Source organism: Trichoderma aggressivum, assembly GCF_033847375.1.
Source record: "Trichoderma aggressivum f. europaeum strain CBS 100526 chromosome Unknown scaffold_011, whole genome shotgun sequence".
Lineage (NCBI taxonomy): Eukaryota > Fungi > Ascomycota > Sordariomycetes > Hypocreales > Hypocreaceae > Trichoderma > Trichoderma aggressivum.
Window position 1 is genome coordinate 761,553 of NW_026946377.1, and position 23,830 is coordinate 785,382.

The window sequence follows — 23,830 nt, forward strand, 5'->3', positions numbered from 1 at the left end:
TTCACTCATAATGACTTGAAAAGAAAAAAAGATGTCACTTACAAGCAGGCCCGAACAATAGTACGCAGCAAAGAGTCAACCGCGAAGAAGAGAAGAGGAAAAAAAAAAAGGTACTTGCAAATGCTAGCAATCCTGCCAAGCAGAACCCTCAAGGGTACTGCAGACAAGTGCCTCTTGTACCGAGAACGGAGTCGCGCTTGCTGCTAAATGGGCCCCACCACGCAGCCCCACCATCCCGAACCCTGAGACATTTCGTTCGTGGTAGTGCACGGCGGCGATGTTGCTGTACGGTACTTGCACTTGTACCTGTACTTGTACTTGTACCTTGCACAGCAGACGATTGTCTGGTAGCAGCTCGCTCCATTGTCGAATACTACCTCTAGGTAGGTACCTCTAAAGGTACAGCTCAGTCGAGGCAGCGATCTGCTAGATGCGGCCATGACGGCGTGATCAGCGCCATCAGGAGAGCTCAGGAAATCGCGCCCCGGCCCAACAACGACAAAGAGTGCAAAAACAAGGGTTGGCCCGAGGTGCTACTGTACCTTAGTAGGTATTGCAGAGCGGGGGAAAGAACAGGTTTCCCTGCCTTGCTTCAGTCGATCGGACGTCCTGGTACTCCGTAGTCGGCAATTGCAGGCAGGCTGGTGCTTGCTACGGCGCAGTACTCGTGCCTGTACTTGTAACTGCCAGCCAAGCTGCCGAAGAAACCAAGAATCGTCAATGTACCTACACACTCGTGCATGGTACCGTGACGCTAGCATGTGCTTCTGCTTTGCAGCAACCTTAGTACCTATACCCATCCATTTGCAGAAACAGACGCTCGGCCCCACGATGCGCAATAAAGGCCGTGTCTCCCGTTCCGACTCGCTACTCGTGGGCTACATGACGAGAGCATCACCACGATGCATTGGGTGCCATTCGAAACAGGGTTTCACTCACGATGGAGGCGGGCATGCAACGGGGACCGCACCCTAGCCCGTTCCCTACGCTGCCTTGTGGGGGGCCTGGGCGTGGGGGAGGCAAAGAAAATAAATTGAAATACCAATACTATTAATTACTGTTATTAGTAGTACAGAACGTCGAGAGCAAGGCACGGAGGGTATACGAGCGAGCTGAAATGCTAAGTACTAAGGTAGGTAGGTACTCGTAAGAGAGGGATAGGTACTGGTATGGACACATAGGTACGAGAGTACCTATGTACTCACACTTACACCGGCCGGACGGATTATAGACTCGGAGTAATACTCGTACTCCATTGCTGGATACCCATACTTGTTCGATAGTGCCTTGCTAATAATTAACCCATCGTTTCAACGGGAATAAAGCCACTGTCAACGGAATATCATATCTTCAGCTAGCACGCAGTAGCTTACTGTACGCACGAACTGCGTTGACGGGAGAGAGCCCTCATACGGAAATACTCCGTACCTAAGTACCAGCTGTCTCCCTTGGCGAGCGTGGGAAGGCATTTTGGTCGAGGGCAGCGAGCCATCAGTCATGGCTATTAGTAGCAGTATGACTGCTCTATTATTCAAAGGATTGACAATTATGGGAGCAGCCATCAATCAGCATCAGCCCGTGGCGCTACTCTTGTGGCCACCACGCGCGCGCTCTTTTCGTATCGGTACGCGCAGTCCCGGCGCATTCCCGCACGAAAGCCAGGTCGACCATAGGTACTCGTACGCAGAGTCCCAGCCCAAGCCTGAATCGAGCCCTGCCCTGGTCCTCCCAGGCGGCTTCTGCCACAACTGCAAGTATTGCCCTGCCCTGCCCTGCCCCTCCAAAGGTACTGTAGCAGTGCGAATTTACATACGAGCGAGTTGCCGTGCTGTAGCAGCAAAGCCGCCGAGCAGCCGCGGTCTGCGTCTGTCTGTCTGTCTGTCTGTCTGTTTGAGCCGTTTGACGCAGCCGTGGTCCGCTGTTCTTATCTGCTAGTGGCAAGCTTTATCTCGCTGACCACTTTCTCTGACATGTGCTTGTGGGACTGTCTCCAAGCCCCTCCAGCCCCTCAGATCTCGTCTCGTCTCGTCTCGTCTCGTCTCGACTCAACCGCCTCCAGGGTCTCTTTTTCTCCCCCTCGTTCTGGCGTCACTCACACACGCTGCTTTTTTCTCTCGTCAATGCCCTAAAACAGCTCCAACCAGCTCCCCCTCCTTAACCTCCCCCTCCATCTTCATCACCCATGCGGCCTCGTTTTCCCCCCTCCCTTGCAGCTCTTTTCGCGACCGTCGAGCCTCTTTTTTCCCCAAGTCTCTCCGCTGCCTTGATTGTTCGGGCTGCCCCCACTCGTGGCTGGCAAGCAACAAGAAAAAACAGGCCACGCGCTTGAGCCGGTTCGTTCTCGTGCATCGACCAGGGCCGCTCAGTCCGGCAAAAAGGCTGCAGAGGCACCAATCATGGCTTCACGGCGCCGCCATTGGAGGAACGTGGCCGGTGCTAGCTGAGAGAGGCAAGCCGTCGGTACATGGACCACGGGCGCCGACGCAGCAAACACAAGTCATTTTCTTGATTGAACCCACAGGCAGACATGACGCTGGACTTGAGTGCTACCCTGCGCTCCCACGTTCTATCGAGCAGCTAGCCATCTAGGTAGCCAGCCGTGAGAGCAAGCAGGGTGCTCGGGCGGGCGGGCTTTACTCTAGCTCTAGCCATGCGGTCCAATCTCAAGCAAGCAAGCAAGCAAGCAAGGGAGACGACGGGAAGAGAAGAGGGCCGGAAAACACCAAACACGATGACCAAGCTGCTGCTGCCAACCAAGCACTGCTGCTCGTCTACTGTACGCGTACCGACGAGCCTCTCTCCCACCTCTGCGGTAGGTACATACTGGGCCTCGCAACAGGCTGTATTTCGTGCATTTGCCCGTTCCCCGTACTCCGTACGCGAACAAGGACGAGGGTTGCCGGACCCAAGCACCGTCTTGTACATGCTGGACCACTTCTCGCCTCGGGACCTTAACCCCGAAGACCACACACACACACCCATTCTTACCCGGCTCGCTCTTCCGCGATCCCTCGTGCCTCTCTCTATTTTTACCCTGCTGGAACGGCGGCTCACCGATTTAGGCTCATTAAAGGATCCTGCGAGTGGCGTTCCTGCCGGAGTACCCCCACCCGGGCCAAGGACGCAAAAAGGCTGCCTGCATTTTTGCTCGATTGGCCGGCCAGTTGCATGTTGCATGTTGCGTGTTGCATGGCAGTCGTCATAATACATGGCCAATAAACATCACCAGACCCAGCTCGTCGCTACATAGATGGCCCGGCCACCACCGGATACAGGTACGATCTGGGAGGCTGCATTGAAATCATGTCCGGCCTACTCTTGTGTAACGTCTTGGTCTTGTCGCCATTTTCTGTATGTACGAGTACAGTACAACGCTCCGCTCGAGTCGGACAGCCTTGGCAAGGTCCGCGTGGCAAGATGAGCGCCGCTTGTGCGAGTATGTATGAGTACATGCGAGTAGCAGCAGCTGATGCCGCTCAGCTCATGCTTACACACTACCGCTCTCTCACCTGATGAATGGCCCTTCGTCGTGTTGGTTATAGCAGCGAACATCATCACCCAGAGGCCGGCTATTCTCCAGCTGGGCTGGCAACGATTGACGGGCGCCGGCCTGGCCAGCCAGCTCTTGGCGATGCACGTCCCAGCCGCAACATAATGCATGCTAAAGCAACTCCGTCCGTACTGTATCGTTGGATATTAGGGCCGATATATCCTGGCTAGCCCTCCAATTCCAGGCGTCGACATGTCTCTCTCTCTCTCTCTCTCTCTCTCTTGTCTCAAGTATTGGACCCTACATGCATATCGGCATCGCACCAGATGAGGCCAGATGTTTCATCTCCGTTGGTACGAGTGCGGCTGTGGAAAATTTGCACATTGCCTGTCAATGTCTCAGCCTTCTCCTAGCGTCCGCGTTCGTGTCCTCGTCCTACATAGTACATTGATTATTTATTGCCATTATACCTCCCAGCCCGCAAGCCAAAACCGCCTCGGCAACCCGGGTTTCTGGATTGCACGCTTCGCGGCTGTCAATTGACGCCACAGAAAAAAACAATACATGCTTCAAGGCTGTCTTGTGGCCCTCTGGCTTGCAGCTGAGCCAACGGGAACCGACTAGATCAAATATCTGGTCAGCCGGGCCATAGTCAAGCGCCACCAGCAAGATCCAGACTTGTTGGATGAGCACAGCACTGAGGCTTGGGATAAACAATCCCAAGTTGTCTTTTTCTCTTGATGTAGTTTTTTCTTCTTCTCCTTCTTCTCCCGTGAGTGGGCTGTAGGGCCTATCGATAACCTCGCTTTGCCGCATTGCATTTCAATCTATTGTTGCACTCGGTCTGATCTGCCGAGGCATTCAACGGAAGCAGACGGTCCGTCTTATTTCTGAACAAAAACGGTTGATTGACAGGCGGAAGCGTCAAAAGCTGCCGGCAGTTGCCCGCCACAACATTTAGCCGCTGGCCGTCGCACAAGCCTGAAAGCCCCTGGTTTCCCGCCTTGTCTATCTGATCCTGGCGTCTTTACCAAGTTGCACGAGTTCTAGATTCAGTTCCAGACCGCGTCGTTCTATCAAACGAGTGGCTTGACTGGAGACGTGGCTATTTACATTGAGCCCCCTTCGCTAGAATTGGTTTCGCATGTATGGGAGGCTGCTTGCTCGGCGCCGTTGAGAAACAGTTTTGCGTACGCCCGACTATTGTACCGACTAATATCATCTGTTGACCTACTTCTCGGCCGAAGGATTCCAAGACTCCTCCTGGACGAGGCCTATGCCTTGGTGATGCTCCATGAAGAGCGGATTGTAGGCATGCGGCTGGTTTCCCTCAAGCTCGAGCTTCCTGTGAATAAATGACCGTGCTAAAGCCTGTGTACTTTGCAAGCCTGAGCGGAGGTAATGTTGTAGCAATGCTGTTTCATCTCGATATCATGGGCCACAGGCTCGGGGCGGATTCTCTGGAGTGAATGAGTGAATACCTATCTGTACTTTTATACTCTCGTTGTCCCGCGACCCGTCAGTCAACACTTTTCAATTGGCAACCGCTCGTAACAAATGTTCACTGCTCCCCGCCCAGCCCATAACGGACCCTGAAGTGGTTACTTGACAATTCGCTGGCTTTACCCACGTCGAGTCGATCATTGCTGCTTCTGTGGGTGGAGATGGCATTTTCTTCTGTTGTGCCGATGAGCAAACAAACTCGGGCGGCATTCCTTTGTCGTCCGAGCGTTGCTTCAGATATGCTCTCCCAAGGGCCGGAGAAGGATCTGTGAGAGAAGGGAATCAGGAAGCACGACACCTGGATGAAGACGAAAGGGAAGAAGGCAAGTTTCCAGTACATGCACTGGTTATTTATTACCCATGGGGGCGCCCAGCCTTGCTCGCCACTCAAGCCTCTTCCCTCTTATCCAACTGGGAAATCTCTCTCTCGATGAGAGGCTTTTGGCGGATTGCAGTAGCGACGCTACATCTGGTAATGGCGGCTGATGGGGCTGTTGCACGATTGCTTCAACACCGGCTTCCGGGTCACCAGGTCGGCAGAGATGTTCCACTGCCGCCGGCAATTCCACTGCGATTGACAAACACGGCGCCGGGGAAACCAATCAAACCCGGCACGGAACTCCGTATACTCGCTGTGGGGGACTCAATAACCTACGGGTTTCTGAGTGACCAAGACGGCGGCGATGGGAACGGATATAGGTTGCGGGTTCGGCAGTACCTTTCGAGTAAGACAAGAAGCTAAAGCTGAAACCCCATAGTCCGTATCTTATTGCTAATACGCCGAGTGCAGAAGACGAGGTTGTGTATGCAGGAACAGAAACATCGCCAACCAGTAACATGACGGATGGCTATTTTGTATGTACGCACGGTTGATGTGTGGACGAATCCACTGGCTAATCGATCCTCGCATCAACGCCAGGCTGCTTGGAACGGCAAGACAATCCAGTACATGGCAGACCACGTTGGTCCATCGCTCGAGCAGCGCCCAAACATTATCCTGCTCCATGCCGGGACAAACGACATGAATCCCAACGGCGCCATTTCCACCGAAGGCCACGATCCGGTAGCCGCGTCTGAGCGGCTCGGGAGCCTGATCGACAAGATGACTGCGGCATGCCCCGACGCGGTCGTCCTCGTCGCCGTGATTATCGGGACCTGCAACGCCGAGCAATCTCCGCAGACAAAGGTGTTTCAGTCGCTGGTGCCCAAAGTGGTGGCGCCCAGGGTCCAGGCCGGCAAACATGTGTTGGCGGTGGACTTTTCGACGTTTGGGCTCGGCAGCCTGAGGGACTGCATACACCCGACCAATCAAGGATATTGGCTGGTCGGGTACTATTGGTATGACTTTATTGCACAGATTCCGCAAGGTTGGATCGCGACGCCGGTAGGGAAGGATCCCAAGAGAGAAGAGAGTTTGTCTTTGCGATTGCGAGCGAGTACACTTGTTGTACTAGGAGGTTTGGCGCTGTCATTTGTGCTGATATATGCCTAGAGGCGATTTATACCTTGGCCTTGGTCTTGGTATTGTTTCCCTTTTTCTTTTGTCCAAAAGCCTTTGGATATAGACGATCGTATAGACTTGAGATAGAGGCTGCTATCACGGGCCTATATATTGATATTCGGACAATGAGCATCAACAATCCGCTAACATCGAAAGTTATCCATAAATCAAATCTCGTTTATGACGGATGATGTAGAATCCCGAAGTGTATTGGATTCTTTTTCCTTCTTTTCTTCTTTTTTCCACTCCTGGGTATTTGTTGTACGAGTATGTTGAAGCTCGAGATGTTGCTTGTAACTTTGGTACCTATCGCCAGGAGCGGGCCGTTAGTCATCAGCAAGCTCCCTCGGCCCCGCCATGAACCTCCCCGAAAAAAGTAGTTTGACGTCCCCTAACTTGGAAAGATAGGTACCTACAAACCACCTGCATTTACAGACCCGTGAAAACAACGACGTCTTGTTCAACAAATTCGTGGCATCAGCCCCAATCGTCGCCATTGCATACACAGCCAGCTAAAAGGAAGCTTCAAAAGAGTCATCCAGCTACATCCCAACAAGTATCAGCATCACACAACTTTTGCGACAAGGAAGAGGAGTGAGCAAGCTTGCAACTTCGCCGAGCATGCCAAAAGAGAAAAACTACAACCCGGTGCAAGCCCAGCGCAAGGCCGACAAGGCTCGCGAAGTCCGAAAAGGTAAGCAACTCACCTATTTCATACCCCCGGAGAATGAGAGAAGAGCAAAACAAAGAGAAGAAAAAGAAGAGAGGAACGAAGCCATCTAACAAGAGCAATTTGCGCCTCGTCTGCAGGAAAGGCCGAAGCGCAAGGCCGGCGGAATGAAAAGCTCGCGCGCAAGAACCCAGACCGAATCCAGAAGCAAATCGACGACCTCAAGGCCGTGACCGCGGGCGGCGGCAAGCTGACGCGTCATGAAGAGCAGGTGCTCGAGGGCCTGGAGAAGGAGCTCCTGTCGGTGCGCAAGGCCAGAGACACGCTGGGCGACAAGGCGCCGAGCTTCGGGCGCGGCTGGAGGAGAGACGACGACGGTTCGAGGTCCGGGGCGCTGGGAAAGCGGCGGCGCGGCGACGGCGACGGGTCGAGTAGCGATGACGATGTTGCAGACGACGTGAGGAGCATCCCCATGCCGAGAGACACGCCGCCGCCGATACCAAAGGCCGAAATGGACAAGTGGTACGCGAAGCGGAGGGCGAAGCGCAATGCCGACAACGCAGCCCGACGACGCGATGCGGGCGACGACGAAGCCCAAGACGGCGAGGACAACGACAGAGGCAAAGGCAAAGGCAGGGACAGGGACAGGGGGCAAAGGAATGCGGCGCCGGTGGTGGAGTCGAGGACCGTCTACGAGGCAAAGCCGGTGGTGCGAGATCTGCGCAAGGAGGCCGTGGCGGCGTTTGTGCCCACGTCGGTGCAGATGAAGATGAGCAAGGGCAAGGGACAGGGCGGACTGATGGAGCCCGAGGAGGCCGATCGGCTGGAGAAGGAGGGATACCTCAAGGCGGCTTCTGGAGGTGGTGGTCGAGATGAGGAAGAAGGGGAAGATGAAGCCGACGCCGAAGCCGCAGCAGCGCCCTCTCGGCATGTCGTGATGGAGGAGGTGGAAGACGAGGATGCATAAAAGGCGTCATCCTGCTTGCCGCCTCGTCTTTTCTTGCATTGGTTTGGCGCGCTCTGGTTCTTATGGTTCACGGCGTTATTTTTGGTCCTTTTTCTTGAGACACATCAAGCTCACGAGTTGAGCCTCATGGCGGGAGGCGGGTTTAACAAGACATGTCCAATTGTGTAGTCCAATCCCCAACTTTTAGGACGGCAGAAGCCCATCATGATCTCCTGAATTTTTGAGGCCTTCTGCAATCGTGATGAATAGATGCAGCACTCCCGAGATTAGGTCAACTTGGTCGGACCGGCATGTCGGTTGATATTCCCAATTGATGTCTCGCATCTTCAAAAGAAATTCCGGTCGTGCATAAAAGAAAATTTTCCTCTTCTCAGACCAGGACAACAACCCCTGAACAGACATGACACCTAAACTCTTCCTTCTTCTCCCATGTCATCTTCTCGTTCCTTGGCAATGACAGTTACCATTCGTAATGCTTTTCGACATTATACGAGATTTCTCCAGATTATTATTGTTTTTTTTTTCCTTCTTCGCCCCCATCCATCCTCCACAATGGAGACTTCCGATAGGTGGAGAAGCCCGGAGTGCTCCGTCTCCCGTTGTTGGAAAAACACACGACACGCCGCTAAACTCAACGATGGAGTCTTTCGGTCACTCTCGGCAGACGGCTGGGCGGGCGGATCTCAATTAGTCAAATCTTTATTATTCGGAGAGATTTGCTCAGTGACGGGGGTTGTCTTGGTGGTGTGGGCAAGCCGGGCTGGGGGTAGAGTGAGTGAGAGACGCCGAGAAAGAGCGAGAGAGAGGTTGAAAACGCCATTTCCAAGACGGCTGATCTAATAGCAGTTGCCGGCTTATCAAATCGACGAGCAGGGCATTGATTGGAATCACACAATCAACAGCCATACCCTGTTGCCGGTAAGGACAGCCGACAATGGCAGAGAGAGAGAGAGACACACACACACACCAAGAGGGAAAAAGAGGATCTCCTGTCAGGGCCGAGTTGTGGAACTGGCAAAGCAGCAAATGGCGAGTTTCCATTACCTACAACTCGGCCCTCTTCTCCCACGATCTCGGCACAGCGAGCTCTCAAGCTGGGGGGAAGCGGTTCCACTCCGACGACGAGCGAACGGGTGTCGCCCCACGCCGACCGCGGATATAAGAGTCCAATGGGGAAAAAAAAAGAGTAGCTGCTGCTACTGTCGGTATTAGTACTTGTAGGGCGCCTGTTTTGACATTTTGCCCGAGCACGACGTCCAAAGGACTGCCCTCTTCCTTGTTCCAATTTCTCCTCTCATTGAGTTGCTGCAACTGTGTTGAGTTCCTTTTTGGTTCATGGTTGCTCAACTGTCAACCACTTGATGCTTGATACTTTGGCGGTGTTTCCGTGTCTTGTGTGTCGGCGTATAAAAAAGAGTCGGGAAACTAGGGAAACAAGTTGACTTGGGGACAAGGAGAAACTTTTCTAGACGAGCAAACGGAGAGAGAGGGGGGTGTTAAACCAGCAACAACAGAAATCATGGACGCCCAACAGGTCAACTCGAGAGCGATCCACGATGAAGACGACCCTATGCCCGAGTTCAACAATGCCGAGTCGTCAGACGACAAGGCCTCATCAGCAGCAGCAGATGCCGGCGAAAAGGGCGCCACGACGGGCGAAAACGAAAAGGAACTGTCACAACAACAACAACAACGACAAGTCAACGACGATGACCTGGAGCGACAACACACGATGAGGTCAACGGCATCGTACCAAGAGACTTATCCCGAAGGCGGCCTTCAGGCATGGCTCGTCGTGGCGGGCTCGTGGTTCGCCATGATCGCCTCCATGGGCCTGATGAACAGCATCGCCGTCTTCCAGGCCTACACGCTCAGCCACCAGCTCAAGGACCACAGCGAGGGCACCGTCGGCTGGATCTTTTCCATCTACACCTGGCTGGCCTTCTTCGGTGGCGTCTATATCGGTCCCGTCTTCGACAAGTATGGACCGAGGTGGCTTGTCGTCGCCGGATGTGCGTGTACCGTGGGGGCCTTGATCGGCATGAGCTTCTGCACAGGCAAGTCTTTTTTTTTTCTTCTTGTTTTATAATCTTCATGTCACGAATTCTGCCTCTTCTCTTTGTCTTCCCCCGTTCCGTCCCAAACTTCATGGACTGACCTGAAAACTTCAGAGCTCTGGCAGTTCATCCTATCCTTTGGCATCCTAGGCGGCATGGGAACGTCACTCACCTTCACCCCGTGCATTGCCGCGGTAGGCCATTGGTTCAAGGCAAGACGAGGCTTTGCCACCGGGCTTGCGTCAACGGCGGGAGGCATCGGGGGCATCGTCTTCCCCCTCATGCTCACCGACCTGTTTGCGCGTATCGGCTTCGGTTGGGCCACTCGAGTGCTCGCCTTGATATGCCTCGTGTGCGGGCTCACAGGCATCTGCCTCGTCCGATCCCGTCTGCCACCGGCCAAGAACGCAACAGCTCATCCCGACTTCCGCATCTTTCGGCAGATTCCCTTCCTCCTGACGACTCTGGCCATCTTCCTGTTGGAGTTTTCCCTCTTCATCCCCCTGGCTTACATCGCTACCTACGCACAGGACCAGGGCTTCGGCGATGCATTCGCCTACCACCTCTTGCCAATCATGAATGCCGGCTCCGTGATAGGCCGGGCGCTTCCAGGATACTACGCCGACGTCGTTGGAGCCTTCAACGTGTGCATGTTTTCAGTGGTGCTCTCGTTGGTGTCGTGCCTGTGTGTGTGGCTGCCCCTGGGACACACAAAGGCGGGCATCATCGTCTTCTCATTGCTCTTCGGCTTCGGAAGTGGTAACAGCATTGCCATCGCGCCGGTTTGCATTGGTCGGATGTGCAAGACGCAAGAGTACGGCCGATACTATGCCACCACCTACACCATCGTGTCCTTTGCCTGCCTGATTGGCATCCCCATTGCCGGCAGCATCGTTCAGGCCGATGGCGGCTCCTACACGGGGCTCATCATCTTCACCGGCTGCATCTACGTGGGCTCGGCAATCCTCCTCATGCTTGCCAAGACCTGGCAGCTAGGCTGGAAGAATTGGCTTGCTGCGTATTGAGACAAGGCGTCATTCGTCTCCCTTCCCACAGAGACGGTTTATAAGCACATTCATCTGCCTGTGTTCCTCTTCTAGTGATTTCCTTTTTGGAGGACCGGCAGCTGTTAAAATGATTCATTTCATCGATAGATATCCAAATGGTTCGGCGTTGGTGTTTCGGTTGGTTAGGGGGGAAAAAAGTATTTGCACACAATCAAGGAACAGTCCATGTTCTCATCGCATTTTTAAGATTTTTTTTTTTGTAGCAGAGAGTTATGCAAGGTTATCTAAGTTGCATAGAGAGATGAAAAGATATATGAAAGCGAACAAAGAAATGAAAATTAACTTGAAGTTTGCTTGACTTCCTTGTCCGCGGTGCTGGGTGGTATCATGATGCGTATGCTGCCCTTGCGTTGGATCTCTTATATTCAAGTTTTTGGGTTTTGTTTTCTGCTGCTCCTGTCAGTATTTTTGGTCTGCTCCTCTAAATCCAATTCGGCGATCCAATTCGTCGCGTGAGAAGAATTGGCTCTTGTCTGGTCTATTTCTTTTCGGCATTGTTTGACTTTGCAATATGCGCATCGTGAAGTTCTGCTACAGCTGGTATGATCAAAGCTTCAATCTCCTCTTCTGGATCTCCCTCGGGCGCCTCGTCCGGTCGTAGCGGCCTCCCCTCGGCATCGCCCCAGCCGCCGAGTCGGGCCACACGGAGCCAGCGGTCCTCGCGGCCTGGAGCAACAAAGACAACCTCCCATTTGCGCGTCGAGAGGAGGTTTCCCACGACGAGGTGGTGCTGGTAGCGCTCGAGGCTGTAACGCGCCTTGTGGACGAGGATGCGGGGATCTGTCTCGAGCTTGAAGCTGACAATCATGCCCAAGGGAGCCCAGCCCTCGACGAGGCTCTTGAGGAACTTGGGTACGGGATCGAGATCGATAATGAGGCGCTTGGAACGCGGCACGCGGGGGGAGGCGTCAAAGTTGTCAAACGTCTCTTCGTCTTCGATTTGCGGCGACGGCGACGGCGACGATGCGTTCTTCGGGTAGAGCTTTTCAACTATGTTGGTCGACTGGATCTTGTGCTCCGAAAGACGCTCCGGCGGGACGAAGAAGTCGGACACGGCCGCGGCAAGATAGAGCAGACCGGACGATCCCAACGGCGCCATAAGCCGAGCCACGGCGCGAAGCTCGTGCAAGTAATCGCCAATGGTGACAAAGGGCAGCAGCAGGAGCATATTGTCGCGGCGGGCGCTCTGGTACTTGCGCAGGACGTCGAGGATCCTGACAGAGTCGTCGGGTCGCACAGCGACGTGGCCGTCGGAATCCTCGTGGAGGAGGTCAAGAAGACAGTCGGTGGAGTGGGAGTAATGGCGCGAGTAGGGCAGCAGGCTGAACTGGCGATGGAGGAAGATGACGGCGTATCCAGCAGAGAGGAAGTACTCGGCACTGGTGGCACCACGGGTACCGGCAGAGAAGTTCTAGCCGAGCTCGGTTCGATTTTAGCACAGCTCTTGTAGAAATTGATTGCATTCATTCTGATACCAAGGGGAGAAAGAGAAAAGAACAAGCGAGCACGAGAACAAACGGACCACATACGTCAATGAACCTCACAGTGTTCTTCTCCAGCGGAACCGTCGTTCCTCCCGACGTGACGAGCACGACTCGCCGGTTTGCCGCGGCATGTTGCGTGATGAAGGTCTCGGCCAGCGCAGTGTGGGCGGCAAGCTGCTTGGGAGGAGGATTGCTGGCGAAGTAGGCGTCCTCGGCCTGGAGAGACTCTGTCGCAGACATTGTTGCGATTCTGGCCTTTTGTCTGCGTCTCGGTGGAGTTGCAGGAAGACGAATGGATGAAATGGGCCGGTTGCCGAGCTAATAGGTACCTTCCAGTAGGTTGGTATGCTTCAAGATGCAGGTACTTTAGTAGTGCCTAGTAGGGATGGCGGGGTTTATCTGATAAGATAGATCAATGTCAAAAGTTCGTACCGTAGCAGACAAGAGCTGGTTGCGCCTTTGTTTAAACGACCAGCTCGGTTTGTTACCTTAGTAGGTAGTACCTAGTAGTACTTACATCTAAAGAATACCTTGTATCAAGTACATTAATTGTGATGATGACGTGGAAAGGGAAAAAAGACCAAGACGAATAACAACCCTCCTCGCCGCGACTAATATATCTAAGCTGTGCTCACAACTACGAAGCAGCTCCCATCATGATATCACCGACCAACCGGCCCATGTGCTGGGCACGGAGCAATGGAAGTCTGCTCTGTCATACCATTCGTCATGATACATTTCCATCGTGACACATTATCTGCACCATCATATGCCCTTCAACTAACAACTCCTGCCCAGCCACGGCTAGATAATACATGCTGTACAGTATGCGGGACATGGATATCGGTGCCTACTGACAGCTGTTTATTACCTACCTCTTTTGACCGACAAACTTCCGCCGGCTCCGGCATCAAGTTTCCCAAGGCCCGAACACTCCGAACCGGCGCCGGTCACCGGGGGAGGGGGGGGCCTCGGCTCCGCACGGATTCCGTCCCAACACAATGTTTCTGTCTCTACCAGGCTTTCAAGTTCGCATGTTATACATGACAAACCATGGCAAGTGATATCAAAAGTACGAATCTATATACATACGGACATGTAGTATTTATTGCGCCCTTCATCTAGCCTTTTCTCTATTTGTTACCGCCGCCGGCCAACCTCCACGCCCTCAGCGGCAGGCTCTGCAAGTGCAGCACCTTTGGCTTGATATACCACATGAATGTCGCCACGCCGAACACGACGCAGAGGACGTTGACAGTGTAATATCCGTCGCGCATCATCTCGCAGCTTCCGCCGCCGTTTAGGCACCGTTCCTTCTCCCCCTGAATGGCGCACGAGAAGGATTCCGTGACAAGAGGGCCCTTCAAGTTGCTCGTGCTCTTGGAGCCGGGATGGCAAGTCGCAACAGTAAAGGCGTCTACAAGCTTCAAGACGAAATACCGAGGAAATGTGCCTCCAAGGTTAGAAACGCTAGAAACCATGATCGTCAGCAAAACGTGCATACACACACATACGTACTAGGCATATACATGTCAAGTCATGACAAGATGAAAACTCACGTTGCGAGGAGCGTCATATAAGTGCCTCCAATGACCGGATCAGATACCTTGGCATGGAATGCCGAGATGGCGACAAACATGATGGTGTTTGTAAATGTCGAAAACACGTGCTCGCCAATGACGACGAGGAGATACCACGTCGTCACTCCCTCCGCCGGGAAAATGGCCACGGTGACTTGAGCAATCAGTGCGGCCAACAGGCGGCCCGCGAAGCCCCAGCACCACAGCCGCATGGGCGTGTACTTTTGCGACCACATGCCGGCGTAGTATCCAACGCCAATCTCAAAGGGAAAGTCGATGAGGACGGTGAGGGCCATGTTGTCCTTGCCGAAGCCCTTGTCGAGGAGCTTGAGGTTGGTGACGCCGTCGTTGGCCTGGAAGCCAATCTTGGCAATCAGGTGCACGATGATGATGGTCTGCACGTTGCGGAGCTTGAGGATCCCCCACATGATGCGGTACACGTCCCAAACGCCGTCCTCGTTCTGCGACTTTTCTTCGCGCTTGAGCAGGCCCAGTCCAATGGTGACGACGATGTAGACCCATCCCCAAAAGGTGAGGTAGCCGCCGAGCGAGACGAGACCATCGTCGGAGGGCGTGTTTCGGAACCACTTGTTGGCAAAGTCGGAGGCGTTGAGAGCGAGGAAGACTGTGTAGGACATGAAGTGGCCCGCCGTCAGGCCCACGGTCTGCGCCGTGGAAGCATACGACACGTTTCCCGGAGTCAGCAGCGTGAGGGCCCAGCCGTCGACGGCAATATCCTGCGTCGCGCACATGAGCACCAAGAAGAACCACCAGAGCATAAAGGACCAGACGGTGGGGCCCTCGGCCTTGCCAATCTTTTCCATCATGTCCTCGACGTTGGACCCCAGCCAGAGCATGCCGAAGCCGGACAGGAACTGGATGGGCACGATCCAAGTCTTCCGCCGGCCAATCTTGGAGCTCCATACCGCGTCGACAAACGGGCTCCAAAACAGCTTGAGCGAGTAGGGATACGACGCCAGGCTAAAGGTGCCGATTTCGCCATACGACATGTGGTTCTTGAGCAGGAAGGGCACGGAGCCCATGGCGAGCCCCATGGGGATACCCTGCAAGAAGTAGAGCAAGACCAGCAGCAGAAAGCTCCTCTGGTCCTGCGCGGGCAGCTGGAAGAAGCCCACGTCGGTCGAGGTCGGCGTCTTGGGCACGGGGTGGTCTAGGGAGAAGCCCTCGCGGGAAATGTGGTTCGCCGCGATGCTGTCCGGATCCTGGTGCGTGGCGGTTTTGCGCCGCATCTCCACGCCGTTGCTCATCTTGCCGTTGCCGTTCTCCTCCCGCTTGAGCGAGAGGGAGGGGAGTGGCTTTGACGCGGGCGACTGAGGTCGTCTTGTACGGAGACCCATATAGGACGGTGTGAACTCGCTTCGAGTCGGCAGCGCAAACAATTCAAAAGGCAGTGTGCGGGTGCGGTGCGCTGGTTGCGTTTGCGCGTCTCGGATCGTCGGCCGGTGTGAGGGGGCACAAAAAGGGCGGTAAGGGAGGACGCTTGCTAGTCTAAATGCACTGTTTTCTTCTGCCCAAGGTCGCAGATAGGCAGGAAAGACGGCAATCGCAACAGCAGAGCAGTCGAGGCTTTGGTGATGAAAAGAATGGTGTTTGAAAACAGTCGGGACCAACCGTGTAGCGCGGGTAGCGTGCAGACCGACAGACGGCGACAAAAACGAAAACGAAAACCGTAGAGAAGGAGGAGAACACAAGCGCACCAGCCAAGAACCGGCCGCAGTTTGAAAAGAAAAAAGAAGAAAAAAAAATAGAGCAGCCCGTCTAGTGCATCCAGGCAGCAGTTCGTCGAGAGGAGTCGTGGGAATGATTGGAGTCTTTTTGGCGGCCTGGGCTGGTGTGTTTTGCGCAAACTGGAAGCTACCGTGGCCACAACTTTCAAGGGTCTTTTTTTGCCCGGCGCGGCTTACAAAAGAACGGAGGCGAGCCTTGCCACCGACTCCAGCTCGAAGCAGCAAGCGTTGAATGGAAAACGAGAGTTTTTGGCCGCCAGGAACGGGGACTAGCGTGTCATGGCCATGCAGTTGGTTGGATACTATAGTACCTAGAAAGTACCTACTAGACCTGTATATGCCTTCTCTTACAAAAAGATTACAACATGTACAGTACACACAGGTACGGAATACAGCCTTGGTCTCATCACGTCAAGATGGCAGTCAGTCAGTGTCCACAAAGCTCCGTGACAAACACCTCCTTTCTAATATTTAGGTAGTACAACATCCAGACGCGCAAGCATCAAGTCAGTCAGTGAATGAATCAATACGAGATCAATGTTACATGAAAGGCAAAAGATGCGGGTTTCAGCACCAATCAGCGGCCACCCGCACGCAGCGTCAGGGCGCGCGAGAAGTTGTGTGGGGAAAAGGCGGAACAAATAAGATCCAACCGTTCCGTCAGGGGTCGCTGCTGCTTTGGGAATTTCCGTTCGGCTCGGCTCATCGCATGACAGGCTTGGCCGGGCTTGTCTTATCTTATCGGCGGGCCTGCATCATCGAGCCATCATATGCTGCAATGCATCAACAACATCAACACCAGTCAAAAGTCAACAAAGACACGCGACCATTCTCTTTTGCAGCAGCAGCAGCAGCAGCAGCAGCAGCAGCATTTCTGCCCGGCTCAGAGCAGAGCAGCTCAAAGCAGAGATGGATCCAGCCGTGGACGAACTGCAGTCCAATCCCCTCGACGAGGAAATTGCGTCTCTCCAAAAACAAGGCAAGCAAATCGCGTCAAATCGCTTTGCGCATCCCATCGCAACACTCGCATTCATTCATTCACTCACTCACTCCCAAAGCTAACCATTACTAACGACGACAACAACAACACAGTCGCCCGCCTCCGCAAAACCATCAAAATCGAATGCTCAACCATCCTCTCCTCCCCCTCCATCAAAGAAGCCCTCGTCTCCTCCCTAAACCCCCAGCCCTCCCCCAAATCCGCCGCCCTCCGCCCTCGCAAGCCCCGAAAGTCCGTCGACCGCGACGAGCAGCTCCTCCTCGCCCGCTCCAAGCAGCAAGAGGCCTACAACCAGCAGTGCCTCTACCGCATCTCCGCCTCCGTCACCGCCTTCAAGGTCCACGATCCCGACCCCAATGCCGTCGACGGCGGACACGTGCTCGGCCTGCGCTTCGAGGTCATGACGCGCGGCCAGTTCCTGCAGCCTTACTACGTTATGCTGAACCGCCCGTATGCCAACAGTGGCAAGACCCTGCGCGTACATCGCCACACCGTTCCGCCGGCAATCCCGCTGCCGGGCCTGGCGGCGAGGCACTTGCCTGTGCCTAAGCAGCAGTTGGACAAGGACAGCTCAATAGCCCCGCCCAAACAGGACCTTGAGGGATTTGTAAAATCCCTGAGGAGAGAGATTATGAGATACCACAACAGGCTGGGCGTTTCAGCGGACCTGCGGCGCAGTCTAGGAGCCCACAGCCGGGCGGCGGCGGCAGATGGGTCATCGCTGCCTTCGAATACCATTGTCGACGTCAGCATTGCGGACACCGAAGCGAAGCAAATCCGGTTGACCTGGGCTGATGAGCGAAATGGCCGCCTGGTCATGGACGACGATGGTAAAGTGGTCAAGTTCATGGTCTTTGGTGCAGAGGGGAGAGACTGGGAGACAACAAAACAGCTCACGGACAGTCAGGGGCGGGTCGAGGATGTCGCCAAGATGTTGGAAGAGTACGCGGCTGGGAGGGAATCATGATGTTTTCTGTCAATGTTCAAAAAACAAGGCGTCCAAGGGGAATTCAATACAAGCACGGCGTCCAGGTCTGAGGAGCAAGGATATAAACATCCCAATGGGGGACGGAACACTGCGCGTCATTTACAATTTCGATTCATCCATTATAAAGACAGACTCGATGAGGAGGGAAGCAACATCACATTCAAACATCTGTGGAGTGTCAGCTGCAACATATAGGCACGGCGTCACACGAAAAAAAAAAAAAAAGCAAAGTTCTATAAAGAATCAATTCAATCACAACCAACTATCGAAACCCTGCTTCCCATACCTCGACTCCGCCTGTCTATCGCCTGTCGAGCGTATCTCCAGCTTCTTTGCACGCCAGCGTAGCCCCCTTCATGAGAAACTCAAAATTAAATACTGAATTCAATAAACAAAAAAGAGGCAGTGGGCTTGTGTTTCCCCACCAGACGTCCCATAACTCATCAAGGTATGTGCAGTATTTTACATGTCTCCCTCTGGAGCATTAGATACACTGCCATTACAGCCTCCCTCACTCGTCCGCTCTGTTGGTTTTTACCCTTACAGGAACAAAGCAGCAATGACACCTCCAAAGAGAGCCATGCTGACGCCCTGGGCACGGCTAACAGCGCCGTTGATTGGCAGGGGAGTGGTGCCGTTTCCGGTACCGGTAGGGGCCGCAGCACCGGGAGCAGTGCCGGCAGGAGGAGGGGCGCAGTAGGCACCGCTGCAGCCATCGGCAGGGAAAGAGGGAGCGTTGGGAGGAGCAGAGTAGGAGGGGGGAGCGGCGGGAGCAGAGGGAGCAGAGGGAGCAGAGGGAGAGCAGTTGTCGCCAGAGCAGCCGGCAGGAGAAGACTGAGTGGGAGGAGAATAGACGGAGGTGGACGGAGCGGTGTTGAGAGCCGGGGCCGAGCTGTTGCCGGGCACGGGGTAAACAGGAGCCGAGGCGGGAGCCGAGGGGACAACGGGAGGAACCGAGCTGCCACCGTTGCCCGGAGCCGGGTTGGAGGCAGGTCCGGTGGGAGCCGGAAGAGTCTGAGTGCTCAGGGTGACGACGCCGGTGTTGGTCGCAACGGGAGCGGAGGGAGCGGCCGAGGAAGCGGCCGGAGGATACGCCCCGGTGGAAGGGCCGCCAGGGTGGGCGGTCTTGGAAGCCTCGACAGGGCAGAAGGTGGTGGTCTCGGGGATGACAATCGTGGTGGTGTGGTGGCCATTGGCAGGGCAGTTGGTGACGGTGGGAGCACAGCTAATGACGGTATGGATCGAGGTCACGCTGACCGTGCTGACGCTCCAGACATGATCGGCCTGCTCGGGCTTGCAGTTATCGCCACAAGGATGAACCCAATGCCAGTCATGGTTGGCCTCGTCGTCACACGAGTCCATCACAACTGAACCATGTGGTGGATGCCAAATGTTAACATAGCCAGCAGGAGGAGCGGAAGTGGGCTTGTTCTCGGTGACGGCCTGCTCGTCGATGCCCTGGGGCAGATGAACGCTGAGGCCGACGCCCACGTCAATAGCCTTGGTCATGTCGACGTTGAGACCCAGCTCAAGGAGACTACGACTGGCCATGGCCGTGGCAGCCGTGGCAGCAAGAATAAAGGACTTCATGGTGATGAAATGAATGTGTTTGAGTGAGTGGACGGGTCAAAAGATCCCAAAGGGGTGAGTTGAAAGAATGCAGGGGGCGAGTAAAAGGTACAACAAGGCTTGCTGAGGAGAAGAGAGTCAAGAAAAAGCTCGGCATCCAGGAGGCGAGATGATGGTCTTAAGTAGCCCTCTGAGTCTGGTCCATTAGGATGGGCAAAAGCTTGTTTTCTTGTTCAATCTTCATCTGCCCTCCACATCCTTCGCTTCGCCTTCAACCCTAGAGCCCCCCCTCATGGGTCGTCATGGAACAACCCCGTTATTGCGGGCAAGCTTAAGAGGGGGGTCGGCTCATCAGGAAATTGGAAACAGAGACAGCCGTAGTTACACCCAAGGGGGGAGAGCGCCTCCTAGCAACCGAAGATCAGATACATGCTGGTAATAATAGCAGTAGGTACCTACCTTAGTGCAGGTAATAACACAGCATCAAGTTGTGGTCGATCCTGACACATGACTCCGTGCATCAGCGGAGCACGACGGTGGCAGTGACAACATTGGGTGGCACCCATCGTTTGTCTTGCCAGTTGCGTGGTGTCTGGTTTTAGATTGTTGGAGCGAGCATGGCAGTCTCAAGCTGACACTAGCTTGTCATCTCCCTCTCCTTCCTCTGGCACCGATACATCCAGGTGCTCATCGAGTCTCAGAGCACAGGGCTCGAAGAGGAGACAATAACAAAGACACCAGCCACGAAACGGCCTTGTGCCCTTGCATGAAGCAGTCATGGGGCAGATCGGACGCTGTTCCTGCGCTAGCGACAGGAGAGAGAGCCTCGCTTGGGAAGCACCGCACATCATTCTCTAGCACTCGCTTTAGCGATATCAGCGTCTCCTCCCTTGCCTTTCTCTCCCCCTTTTTAGGAGGGCACTCTCTCTCCTTGCTTGAGGACCAAACGTGGGACTGTCGCCGGCGTTCTTTGCATGTCCGTTGTGTCAAAACTCTCTGGTGGAAAGACACCGAGGTGTCCAGAATAACCTGGTAAACCACATCTTGTCTCAATAGCCTTAGCTCCATGTAGCACAAGACAGCGTGTGTACGAGTGAGGGCACTTCTGTAAATACCTACATGACCCACTCAAGCGCCATGTCCGTCAACCCCGGTCATCTGTCGATGGAGTCCCTAATGAATATGATTAATTGTGGAGGCCCGGTGGGTGATCATCGCGCACCAGCTTCTTCCGTAGCATGCGGGTAGATTTGGTCGGCTTTTGACCACAGCTCCCGGCCGCCACCGAGAGCGGCTTGGACACGAGCCTCGTTCTATAAGTTTGCTCAATGTGGCAATGACAATGACGGCCACCAGAACTCCGTGGCATGATGCCGTGCAGCAGCAGTTTCGCCAGCAGCGTGGTCAACTTCTATGCTCAACACAACACACACACTGACACGCCATAGCCTTCCGCGCTCTCACTTCAATACCAAACCGTTGTTCATCAGTGACAATCACATCTTGTCCATGCAATATTCGCCTCATGACAAGTCATGGCGGATAGGCGGGTCCTTCACCCAAAAGGCCATTTAATTTCCGCACCCCGGCCGGCACGCTCCCTGTATGCTGAGCTGGCTCCTCATGCAAGACGGTCGTCGCCCTGTCCGGCCGTGCTGGAAATAGCATCGTACAGTCCGGGGAAAACAGCCAAGAGGCGGAAAAAAAGGAAAAGAAACGTCAACATCAACATCTAGACCTTCCCAATCTCTCCACTTCCTGTGGGCAAATTGGGCCTGTGCCTTTGCTAGCGTGTCACAGCGCGCTTCTCGAACGAGCCAGCCTTGAAATCGTATGGACAGTCCTTTGCTTTGGCGCAACAGGGTAGCCAAGGAGAGGAAGAACCTGGCTGGATTGAAGCATTTATGCATATAAGAAGCGCAAGCAAATGCGCCTGTATCATACGTTAGAAGCTTAAAAGTATAATAATGCCGGTACAGATGTTGGGCCAGACATGGAAATTGTGCGGCAGTGCAGCGTTTGTGTCAATTAAATGCACACGAATGGTCCTTGTTAATGTTTTTTTTTGTGAAAGCACACTGCGTTCACCTACGTGAATTGAGAATTGAATTGCGATGAGCTGTGCTGTGCACCAGACATCGTTGGAAGATACCGGGTGATCATACCAGATAATTTGTATAAACGGAGCAATAATGATGCATCATCCCACAATTCATCTTGTTCGGCGGCATCGACAGCTCGTATGCCATGTAAAGGCGCTCTCTCGCCTCGGAATCTCCCCTGGAGTGTCGCTACAAAAGCTTGAATTGCCCATGGCAAACGTTTCTGTTCAGGGGAATTGCGATCTCGATCGTAATAGAATCGTCAAGCGTGGCTTGTTAGCACTCCCATCGCATGTTTCCTGTGCTCGTCTGTAATATTCCCATCTCCACCCCGATGATCGGAATTTCGGTTATTGTTCCAGCATGGCACTCGTATAAATAGCACAATTCTTCATGATTTGCCGCCCTCGCCCCCTTTCCCCCCCTCTCTGCAATGTGCGACTGAAACCACTTCTTTCAACAAGCCCAGTGGGACTTCCTCTTCGTTCTTCTTGAATCTTCACCTTTCTTGAAACTCTTCAATTTCCATAGGCAGACAAAGAAGCAGGGTATCACATGTTTTTTGTGCACACAGAGGCAAAAAAAAGTATGGAGTAATGCAGCACTGTCGGGTAGCCCCTTGAGATGCGAGCCATGGTTGCAAACTCCATATAAGAGCAGGGTCGTTGGGTCGGCATGGCTCTGGCTTGCGCGGCGCCCATGTCTCGTCCCTCTCACCACTCCAGGCGCTGTCTCGATGTAGCAGGAGGAAGCGTGATCGTGCTGGCATTGCCGGTGGCGTCGTCTGCTGCAGTTTCCATCCGGCCATCGCCATCTTCGCCGTCGAGCAGGGATCGGTCAATCTTCCACAGTTTGACTCGCTCGTCAACGATGTCGGTCCACTTCCTTATCAGGGGGTGAGCCTTTGCCACATCAGGGAAGAGCACTTGGTCGCTTCCATTGGCTTCGTTGACGTCGTAGGTCCAGTTTCCGTCCGGGGCCCAGTAGTGAGAGCTGAATATCTTGACAACACTGAGCTCCTCTCTAGCTTCTGCCAACAGCTTGGAAGCATCCGCGGCTTCCTTTTCCTCGTTACCGGCCACGCCGTTGAACTTTCTCAGAGCTTCCTCGATGCCTTCCAGGGTGCCGAGTAACTGCCCTGCCGCGAGTCCTATCGTAGCGCCAAGGCTGAAACCCTCGTCGAACCCAGCCTGGATGGTCCGCTCTTTTGCCGCCGAGATGCCTTCTCGATAGCCTGCAGTTGTGTGTTCCGTCTCCAACCGCCACATATCAGATGGGTGATGAGGGTTTTCGGGTCCATCCAGAGACGTAACCAAGGCGGTAGAATCCTCGCCAGATGCCAGCCCTGATTCAGACTCGGGCCCAAAGACATCATCGAGGGAAAAATACACGCCGCCGGAGCCAGAGCCGTCTTCCAGCGCGGCTCTCTGGCCAGCATCGCCGCCGCCGCCGCCCTGCGCGAGGTACTCGTCATCCATCGACTGCTCGACCGGGCGAAAATGCATGTTTTTTTTTTTTTTTCCCTTTTGAAAATATCAGCCTACGAAAAAGAGATACAGTGGCAGGCACATTAGGTACAGAGAAGAAGCAGGCAGCAAGCGCTTCGTTGGCTCCGGACAGGCACTCCGTACCTCAGTAGGCAGTAGTTACGTATGTCGTCCTCTCTCTGTCTCTCTCCCTGTCTCTCTCACTCTCTGAGTCCCAGGATCGAGTGGATTTCCGATTTCTAGGCAGCAGGGGGAGAAGCTGAGCCTCGATCGGTTCGATCTCTACCGCTGATGGTAGAACGCGCGCCGAAATTCTCGCTGCCGCAGCCTTTCGTGCCTTTTTTCGAACTAGGTTGTATTATTCCGAGCTAGCATTTGAAATCCAGCCATGGCTGCCCCCTGCTTCATTAGTCACAATATGCCTAGTCGTGCCAATATTTTCGGCTGAACTACGACACAATAGGGTGGTGTGCCTTACTGTGTGGCTTGCAACGCAACTCTCAGAGACACTGTGCTGGCTGCACAGAAGTTGAAGCAACCAGCGCTCTTGATACAAAGAGCCTTCTAGCAGAGACAGTGCGAATACACTCTCGCTATACTAGCTCCAAAAATAGTGA

At 54.2% G+C, this 23,830-nt stretch overlaps 7 protein-coding genes across 7 annotated transcripts; 3 read left to right on the forward strand and 4 right to left on the reverse strand.

The window, feature by feature from the left end:
* Window positions 1-5,423: 5,423 nt before the first annotated feature.
* On the forward strand, window positions 5,424-6,485 carry Triagg1_3850 (CAZyme family CE3; the record flags this gene model as incomplete). The annotated part of the gene is made up of 3 exons (XM_062898188.1): window positions 5,424-5,718; window positions 5,784-5,848; window positions 5,913-6,485. The coding sequence occupies 3 exons, from the start codon at window positions 5,424-5,426 to the stop codon at window positions 6,483-6,485; spliced, it is 933 nt and encodes a 310-aa protein (XP_062757353.1).
* Window positions 6,486-7,115: 630 nt separating this feature from the next.
* Triagg1_3851 (uncharacterized protein) lies at window positions 7,116-8,131 on the forward strand (the record flags this gene model as incomplete). The annotated part of the gene is made up of 2 exons (XM_062898189.1): window positions 7,116-7,188; window positions 7,305-8,131. The coding sequence occupies 2 exons, from the start codon at window positions 7,116-7,118 to the stop codon at window positions 8,129-8,131; spliced, it is 900 nt and encodes a 299-aa protein (XP_062757354.1).
* Window positions 8,132-11,733: 3,602 nt separating this feature from the next.
* On the reverse strand, window positions 11,734-12,979 carry Triagg1_3852 (uncharacterized protein; the record flags this gene model as incomplete). Its single annotated transcript, XM_062898190.1, has 2 exons — window positions 11,734-12,666; window positions 12,785-12,979. The coding sequence occupies 2 exons, from the start codon at window positions 12,977-12,979 to the stop codon at window positions 11,734-11,736; spliced, it is 1,128 nt and encodes a 375-aa protein (XP_062757355.1).
* Window positions 12,980-13,872: 893 nt separating this feature from the next.
* Window positions 13,873-15,677, reverse strand: Triagg1_3853 (uncharacterized protein; the record flags this gene model as incomplete). The annotated part of the gene is made up of 2 exons (XM_062898191.1): window positions 13,873-14,209; window positions 14,299-15,677. 2 exons carry the CDS (start codon window positions 15,675-15,677, stop codon window positions 13,873-13,875), a joined length of 1,716 nt encoding a protein of 571 aa, XP_062757356.1.
* Window positions 15,678-16,837: 1,160 nt separating this feature from the next.
* On the forward strand, window positions 16,838-18,034 carry Triagg1_3854 (uncharacterized protein; the record flags this gene model as incomplete). Its single annotated transcript, XM_062898192.1, has 1 exon — window positions 16,838-18,034. One exon carries the CDS (start codon window positions 16,838-16,840, stop codon window positions 18,032-18,034), a length of 1,197 nt encoding a protein of 398 aa, XP_062757357.1.
* A 561-nt stretch (window positions 18,035-18,595) lies between these two features.
* Window positions 18,596-19,645, reverse strand: Triagg1_3855 (uncharacterized protein; the record flags this gene model as incomplete). The annotated part of the gene is made up of 1 exon (XM_062898193.1): window positions 18,596-19,645. The coding sequence occupies one exon, from the start codon at window positions 19,643-19,645 to the stop codon at window positions 18,596-18,598; it is 1,050 nt and encodes a 349-aa protein (XP_062757358.1).
* A 2,794-nt stretch (window positions 19,646-22,439) lies between these two features.
* On the reverse strand, window positions 22,440-23,204 carry Triagg1_3856 (uncharacterized protein; the record flags this gene model as incomplete). Its single annotated transcript, XM_062898194.1, has 1 exon — window positions 22,440-23,204. One exon carries the CDS (start codon window positions 23,202-23,204, stop codon window positions 22,440-22,442), a length of 765 nt encoding a protein of 254 aa, XP_062757359.1.
* Between the last annotated feature and the right edge of the window lie 626 nt (window positions 23,205-23,830).